General features: G+C 42.1%; 1 protein-coding gene and 1 long non-coding RNA gene across 2 annotated transcripts in view; one reads left to right on the top strand and one right to left on the bottom strand.

Moving 5' to 3' along the window:
• The window catches only part of LOC106522122 (uncharacterized), an 8687-nt gene extending 2755 nt beyond the window's left edge, over positions 1 to 5932 (bottom strand). The window contains exon 1 of the long non-coding RNA XR_001310749.1: positions 5902 to 5932. This is a non-coding gene — a long non-coding RNA (uncharacterized LOC106522122). The remainder of the gene's footprint in view (positions 1 to 5901) is intronic.
• slc5a2 (solute carrier family 5 member 2) overlaps positions 1 to 8783 on the top strand; it is a 21444-nt gene that overhangs the window by 11476 nt on the left and 1185 nt on the right. The window contains exons 6-14 of the mRNA XM_014014984.1: positions 2566 to 2671; positions 3167 to 3247; positions 3526 to 3755; positions 5830 to 5965; positions 6063 to 6170; positions 6254 to 6404; positions 6590 to 6758; positions 7334 to 7549; positions 7673 to 7805. Coding sequence (XP_013870438.1) covers positions 2566 to 2671; positions 3167 to 3247; positions 3526 to 3755; positions 5830 to 5965; positions 6063 to 6170; positions 6254 to 6404; positions 6590 to 6758; positions 7334 to 7549; positions 7673 to 7805 — 1330 coding nt within the window. The remainder of the gene's footprint in view (positions 1 to 2565; positions 2672 to 3166; positions 3248 to 3525; positions 3756 to 5829; positions 5966 to 6062; positions 6171 to 6253; positions 6405 to 6589; positions 6759 to 7333; positions 7550 to 7672; positions 7806 to 8783) is intronic.

The raw sequence follows: 8783 nt of genomic DNA, 5'->3' as shown, positions 1-8783 counted from the left end.
TATATATACAGTATATATAGACTGTATTCAGGGAAAAATATATTTCAGTGATTTTTCAGCTACTTTTGCTCCATCAACACCTCCAGTTTGTTCAAGACTTTACTGAAATGACTTTGTTTTTAAAGCTAAATTTGTGCTGTTTGAAATCCATTTCAGTATATTTGTCCCAATTTTTTCTTTTAGCTATTCTTCTGCTAACATTTGCATTTAGTTTTGTCAAGCTAATATTATTTTTTTTAGCTTGTACTGTGTTAATATTAGCTTAGGTTAAAACTACTGTTTTGCTAATTTTAGTTTTTAGTCCATCCGTCCGTTTTCTTCCGCTTATCTTGGGTCGGGTCGCGGGGGCAGCAGCCTAAGCAGAGAGACCCAGACTTCCCTCTCCCCAGCCACTTGGTCCAGCTCATCTGGGGGGATCCCAAGGTGTTCCCAGGCCAGCCAAGAAATATAGTTTCTCCAGCGAGTACTGGGTCTTCCTCTGGGTCTCCTGCAGTGGGACGTACTCAGAACACCTCACCAGGGAGGTATCCAGGAGGCATCCTAACCAGATGCCCGAACCACCTCAACTGGCTCCTCTCAACGTGGAGGAGCAGCGGCTCTACTCTGAGTCCCTCCCGGATGACTGAGCTTCTCACCCTTTCTATAAGGGAGGCCCAGACCTCCCTCTCCCCAGCCACTTCTTCCAGCTCCTCCGGGGGAACTCCAAGGCGGACCCTCCTCTCCATAACCCCTGAATAGACCTTACCAGGGAGGCTCAGAAGTGTGATTCCCCTATAGTTGGAACACACTCTGTGGTCCCTGTTTTTAAATAGGGGGACCACCACCCCGGTCTGCCAATCCAGGGGAACTGCCCATGATGTCAACGCGATAATGTAGAGTCACATTATCCGCTACAGAAGATCTTTCCTGCCCACAGCCATCAGCATCTACAATAAGTTTTTAGTTAAATGAGTTACAACAACACCTAATTTCCCTCTGGGATCAATAAAGTATTTTTGAATTGAATTGAATTGAACATTCAGAGCATTATGGAACTTCGGGCGAATCTCATCCACCCCCGGTACCTTGCCACCAAGGAGCTTTTTAACCACCTCGGTGACCTCTGCCCCAGAGATTGGAGAGTCCGGCCCAGGGTCCTCAGGCCCGCTTCCTCATGGGAAGAAGTGTCGGTGGAAGTGAGGTCTTTGAAGTATTCTGCCCAGTGACCACAACGTCCTGAGTTGAGGTCAGCAGCGCACCATCCCCACCATAAGCAGTGTTGGTGGTGAACCGACCCTCCCCCCCCCACACACACACACACACACATACACACACACACACGGTGTTCGTTACGGCCAATCCATGATGAGCACAGAAGTCCAATAACAAAACACTGCTCTGGTTAAGATGGGGGGCGGGGTTCCGCCCAACCACGCCTCTCCAGGTCTCACTGTCATTACTCACGTGAGCATTGAAGTCCCCCAGCAGAACGAGAGAGTCCCCGTTAGGAGTGCTCTTCAGCACCCGCTCAAAGGACTCCAAAAAGGGTGGGTAATCTGAGCTGCTGTTAGGTGCATAGGCACAAACAACAGTCAGGACCCGTCCCCCAACTCGTAGGTGGAGGGAGGCTACCCTCTCGTTCACCGGGGTGAAACCCAATGTACAGGCACCAAGATGGGGGGCAATAAGTATGCCCACTCCATCTCAGCGCCTCTCAGCATGGGCAACTCCAGAGTGGAAGAGTGTCCAACCCCTCTCGAGGAGACTGGTTCCAGAGCCAGAGCGGTACGTCGAGGTGAGTCCAACTATATCTAGTCGGAACCTCTCAACCTCACACACCAGCTCAGACTCCTTCCCCACCAGAGAGGTGACATTCCACGTCCCCAGAGCCAGCTTCTGTAGCCGAGGATCGGACCACCAAGGTCCTCGCCTTCAACCACTGCCCAACACACACTGCACCCGACCCTTACAGCTCCCCCCAAGGTGGTGAGCCCATGGGAAGGGGGACCCATGTCTCCTCTTCAGGCTGTGCCTGACCGGGCTCCATGGGTGAAAGCCCAGCCACAGGTGATCACCGACGTGCCCCACCTCCAGGCCTGGCTCCAGAGTGGGGCCTCGGTGACCCGCGTCCGTGCGAGGGAGCACTTAATTCAATGTTGGCACTCATCATTAGGGGACCTTGGGTGACCCTACTGGGGACATGAAGCCCCCGACAGCATAGCTCCTAGGATCATTGGGTCATTCAAACCTCTCCACCACGATAAGGTGGCAGCCCAAGAAGAGGTTTAGTTTTTAGCTGTTGCTTAAACGGTTTTAACTCTTAGCTTTTGTATATAGTTATTTTAGTCTTTAGCTTCTGTTCAGAACATTGTAGCTTATGGCTATTGTTTACTCATTTTAGCATCTAACTTTTGTTTTGACATATTTAGCTTTTATTTGTTGTTTTGCTAATTTCAGTTTTAGTTCTACCTTTACCCACTGAGTTTCAGCATCTTGAACAAACTCAGGGGTCAATCAGTGCTAAGCGTTCTGTCTGCATTTTAACAAAACAAAAGTTCTTTCATTATTTTTCATTTCTGTGTTCAGGTGGACATGTTTTCAGGAGCTGTGTTTATCCAGCAGGCGTTAGGCTGGAACATCTATGTGTCCGTCATCGCTCTTCTCCTAATTACAGCTCTGTACACCGTTACAGGTATGTGAGCAGAGCCCGGATATTCTTTAACTGCATTGTTTCAAAATACAATCTGTAAACGTTTAGTGAAAGAAGATGAGATATACTGTATTATAACAGCTTAAACAACAGTTTGTATTCTGACTCCTGAACATCTGATTATATCTTATTCATGCCATGCTATGCATTTCTTCAAAATAAAATAGTGTTTATTGTTAAGTGCAGTAAAGCTTTTGGAGTTACACTCTGCTGTTCAAAAGGTGCTTAATAAATTCAAGTAATTCATTGTAATCAGTTCTTTTCAGTGAACTTCTCATAATCACAGCAATTTTACTGTAAATTCCATCTTTTTTGTTTTATTGGTGCATTTATAGGACTTTGGGTTCACATTATTTCTGCATTAGTTCATTCAATCTTCAATGCAACTAACCTTACTGATTTTTTTTTTTTTTTTGTTGTTTCACTCATTCATTTTTCATGATTTGCTCTGTTTGCTTTGTGAGCGTGTGTCACCAGGTGGCCTTGCAGCTCTGATGTATACTGACACATTTCAGACTTTTGTCATCATTGCTGGGGCTTTTGTCCTTTCTGGCGTCTGTAAGTACAAACCTTCTTATCGCATTTTGTTCAACACTTAGTTCAAACTTTGGTTTCTGCAGTTTATGCAGGGCAGAGATCATGTAAACATCAGCAGCAGGAAAGAGTTTAACCTACATTTTTAATCATTAATCTGCCAGTTTGCTGATACTGCAGGAGCACGAAACTGTATAATCAGCTGAAACAACAAAAACTAAATCTAAATCTGCATTTTTCAGCTGTGATTTGTCTACACAGACCCATCACATAAAAAACTGTTTTGCTCTCTTCTCATCTAGCCTTTTCTAAAGTTGGAGGCTTTGGCGTTCTGATGACCAAATATTTATCCTCTATGCCAAAAAACACCTCCTCCTTGGACCCCCAGTATTATAACATCTCCACTTCGTGCTACACCCCCAGGCATGATGCCTTCCACTTGCTGAGGAACCCGACCACAGGGGACCTTCCCTGGCCTGGGGTGGTGTTTGGGATGACAATAGGGGGAATCTGGTACTGGTGCTCGGACCAGGTGAACATTATGTGTCACTTTGTTTGCAAAATGTTAAATGTTGGACAGCAATACAAAAATACAACATACATGCATGAAAAAGTTGAGTGCACTGCAACAGGTTTTATGCACACATTGGGATGTATCAAAATGAACGTTATGTGAAAGTGTGCGTAAATGTACAAACAATTTTTACCTGCTGTGAGAATGTGCGGAGAATAACACAAATTTTTTTAAACCACAAAGTACTGAATCTGACCTAAGTAACAATACTAAAATTAATTACATTTTATAAGATGTAGGGATATGAAAATTTCAGCCGATATCGATATCCGATATAATTATTGCTGTCATGGCCAATGATGATATTTACTGACATTACACAAACACACAAATTATATTATACATATACACACAAACACACTTTGGGTCCTTTTTTGATACTGTAAATAAACAACCAAACCTCTGACATGGCTCTACTTCAGTTATTCCTGACTGCGCAGCATCAATATCACTATCATGATCGAACAGATGCCGCTCAACCAACCATCTCTCCTCCCACACAAAGCTAAAAAGTGGGAAATAATATCGGACGTTAATATTGGCCCAGTTTTACATGTCGGACCGATACCGATATTCTAAAAAATGACCAATATTGGCCGATACCGATATAAATGCTGATATACTGTATTGTGTATCCCTAATAAGAAGGCATCTTTCATGGCACTGAAGGATGCCATACAATTAAAATACCATATAAAATGCAAAAAAAGTAATAAACAACAAGTAATAGACTTGTTAACTTGTTCCTAATAGGCTATAGATTTGTTACAATGTTCCAAAATGGTTATAGAACTTATACCTTGTTCAAAAAAGGCTATAGACTTGTTACCTTGTTCCTAAAAGGCTTTAGATGTGTTCCCTCGTTCCAAAAGTGGTTATAGACATGTTACTTTGTTCCTGTTGAGCTATAGACTTGTTACCTTGTTCCAAAGGGTTATGGATGTGTTACCTTGTTCCTATTGAGCTATAGACTTCTTACTTTGTTCCTAAAAGGTTTTAGATATGTTATTTTGGTTCTAAAAGGTTTTATATGTGTTATCTTGTTCCAAAAGTGTTATAGACTTGTTACCTTGTTCCTATTGTGTTTGAGTAACAATTTTAGAAATTAATTCTTGATTTGATGTTTCAATTCTTGTTGCGTATGTTTAATTATGTTTTCGGTTTCATTTTATTCTTTCCACCATTTTTATACTGTTAATGATTGTACAGCACCTTGTGAATAAATTTCTGTGAAAGGCGCTTTATAAATAAAACCTCACTCACTCACTCACTCACTCACTCACTCACTCACTCACTCACTCACTCACTCACTCACTCACTCACTCACTCACTCACTCACNCTCACTCACTCACTCACTCACTCACTCACTCACTCACTCACTCACTCACTCACTCACTCACTCACTCACTCACTCACTCACTCACTCACTCACTCACTTACTATTGAGCCATAGACTTGTTACCTTGTTCCTATTGAGCTATAGACTTGTTACCTTGTTCCTATTGAGCTATAGACTTGTTACCTTGTTCCTATAGACTATAGACTTGTTACCATGTTCCAAAAAGGCAACAGATTTTATAGCTTGTTCAAAAAAGGCTATAGTATTGTTCCCTGGTTCCAAAAGTGGTTATAGACATGTTACTTTGTTCCTATTGGGCTATAGACTTGTTACCGTGTTCGAAAATGGTTATAGACTTGTTATCTTGTTCCTAAAAGGTTTTAGACATGTTACCTTGTTCTAAAATGGTTATAGACTTGTTACCTTGTTCCAAAAGGGTTGTAGACTTGTTCCCTTGTTCCTATTGAGCAATAGACATGTTACCTTGTTCCTAAAAGGTTTTGGATGTGCTACCTTGTTCCTAAAATGGTTATAGACTTGTTGCCTTGTTCCTAAAATGTTTTATGTGTGTTATCTTGTACCTAAAAGGTTTTGTTTAAAAGAAACCTTGTGCTTATTCAGAAACTAAATTCAGATTTGTTATAGTCATTAATTATATCATTGTTTGTGTCTGGACCTGTGTATGTCTGTAGGTGATTGTACAGCGGTGTCTTGCAGCTCGTAGTCTCACCGATGTGAAGGCCGGCTGCATTGTGTGTGGCTACCTCAAACTGCTCCCGATGTTCCTCATGGTTTTCCCTGGAATGATCAGTAGAGTCCTCTATCCAGGTGGGTCCTATCCAAACATGGGTAGAGCTGAACCAATCTGGTGTACGACAGAAATGTCTGAAGGCAGCATTCTACGTTTGTTTCCATCCACCTGCAGATGAGGTTGGTTGTGTGGTTCCTGAGGAATGCCAGAGGATTTGTGGAACTGAAGTGGGCTGTTCTAATATTGCTTATCCTAAACTGGTGGTTACAGTCATGCCTGACGGTAAGATACAAAACTTTTGGTTCAGTTTTTAAAAAGTACACTTCACCTCACATGTCTGGTCCCTTTTCTCCTCCTGTGTCCAGGTCTGCGAGGCCTGATGCTGGCTGTGATGTTGGCTGCGCTCATGTCCTCTTTGGCCTCTATCTTTAACAGTAGCAGCACTTTGTTTACCATGGACATCTGGACCCGCTTCAGACCACAGGCTACTGAGCGTGAGCTCATCGTTGTAGGCAGGTAAATAGGTGACGGATATCGGCATCAACTGTCTGAAATAATCCTGCTCCTTGCACACATTTTAAACACTCATCTGTTCATATGAACCTTGAAATGCTGTTAAAACTGATAGAAACTGAGATGAAAGTCAAGACTTTGCTTCTCTTCAATTGTTCTGTAACTGTTCTTCTGGTTCTGCTCCTCAGAGTCTGGGTTCTGTGCATTGTAGCCATCAGTATCTGCTGGATCCCAGTGGTTCAGGCCGCTCAGAGCGGTCAGCTGTTTGATTACATCCAATCAGTCTCCTGCTATCTGTCTCCCCCTATTGCCTCTGTCTTTCTGCTGGCTGTGTTTGTCAAGAGGGTCAATGAAACGGTGAGAAAGTTTCCTCCTGTTTTAATGTTTAACATTTCACATAACAGACACTAAAGTTTATTGTGTAAATGTTTTCCCCCATTTATTTAAATGTACCAACAAACACCAAGGAAAAAAAATTACATTTCAAAATTTGACTGAATTAATGTGATGGGATTCTTAAAAGAAAACAATTATGTTTAGCCTTTTGCTACTTTTAGACAGCCTTTATTTTACCTTTTGTTTCTAGCTAGCCTTTTGAAGCTTGAAGCAAGACTTTTGGTGTACTTTTAGCCAGCAACTAGCTAATTTTAGCATTTGACTAGCCTTTTGTCAGTTTTAGCTAGCATTTTACTGCCAACTATTAATTAGCTTTAGCTTTTTAGCTTTTGGCTAGGTTTTCACTATATATAGTGAATATAAATATTACTGATCAATTTGATCTGGCAAATCTTCTAACAAGAGTTTATGACGACAGCAAAATTGGGACAACTTAGCTTTAGCTTCTGTATTAAACCTCTGTAAAATCATTCAGAGTTCACTCAGATTTGTTGCAGAAAAAGCCATGTGACTAGTTTTCATCCACTCTCCTCCAGGGGGCTTTCTGGGGCCTGATAGGTGGTCTGGTGATGGGTTTGTGTCGGATGTTGCCTGAGTTTTGGTTTGGGACCGGCAGCTGCATTTTCCCCTCTCACTGCCCTTTCCTGGTGTGTGGGATCCATTATTTGCACTTCGCCATCATTCTGTTCTTCTGCACGTCAGTTCTGGTGTTGCTGGTCAGCTGCTGCACTGAGCCCATAGACGATCAATATGTAAGTGTTTTACTGAGACTCACTTTTTTACATTCAAGACTCCAGATCAGAAAGTGATTTAAATCAGGGACAGAGCGTGTAAACTGTAGCGCTTTCACGTCTCTAAATGGTTTCTGCCTTCAGCTCCATCGTCTGGTGTTCAGTCTGCGTCACTCCAAAGAGGAGAGGAAAGACCTGGACTGGGAGCAGGTGGAGAACGAAAAGAGAGCTCAGAAGAAAGCCACAGAGATGAGCGAGAGTAACAATACAGTTACAGGTAAGCAGAATAAAGAAAATCAAACAGTCTTAAACAAGTGTTCATACCTCTTGAACTTTTCTATATCGTGTCACATTAAAACCATAAACTTCAAAAGTATTTTACTGAGAATTTATGTGAACCATGTAGATTTAAGTAACTTCCTGGGTCTCTGACTGGCAGAATGGCAGCCATCTTTGTAGTTTCTATTTGTAGTCCCTCATTTTGTGGCCATCTTTGGGATTGGCCCCAAAAGTTAATCAGTTCAAGATGCTAGTTCACTAATGACTTCCTGAGAGTTTCATTGTGATCCTGCCATTAATGAGATATCTTGCCAACAGTAAGAAGACATAAGGTGTCTGTTTAAAACTCAAAGCTCTGTCACAGATTCTCATAAACTATTTGTTAGTCTTTTGCAGTTAGTGGTTTAGACAGAAGTCGGGAGGAATCATAAAACATGCCATCCCAGTTAGATAAGAACCATTGAGGTGATGGAGAACTCAACTGCTTGTTCTTAAAAGTAACAGAGCAGAGCTCTGGATGTTGTCTAAATGGGTATAATAGCTTTTGACTACAGAAACAGATTGAGACAGGCTGGAGCTACAGCTGTCTCCAGGTGATGTTGGCTTAGGATTGTCCTGCCGTTTCTCTGAGAGCTCTTAGAAAATACTGTGCTTATCTTGTCTCAATATCTGGTGTGTAATAGATTCACTTAAAACTACTTTTAACTTCCAGTGCAGTTTTCTCAGTTTAGCTGTTCTCAGACAAACGAACTCGGAGAAATCGAAGGTGAGCCAAAGACGAAAATCCTGATCTCACCAACGACCAACACAAAGTAACACATAATTTTGAAGAAAAATAATAAACAAACATCTGAAAATTGTGCATTTATATTCTCTCTCTTTACTCTGATACCTCCGGAGGTCACCTAATCTGTAGAGCCCACCTGTGTGTGTGTGTGTGTGTGTGTGTGTGTGTGTGTGTGTGTGTGTGTGTGTG

Source organism: Austrofundulus limnaeus, unplaced genomic scaffold (genome assembly GCF_001266775.1).
Source record: "Austrofundulus limnaeus strain Quisiro unplaced genomic scaffold, Austrofundulus_limnaeus-1.0 Scaffold121, whole genome shotgun sequence".
NCBI lineage: Eukaryota > Metazoa > Chordata > Actinopteri > Cyprinodontiformes > Rivulidae > Austrofundulus > Austrofundulus limnaeus.
This window is presented reverse-complemented; position numbering and strand designations above follow the sequence as displayed.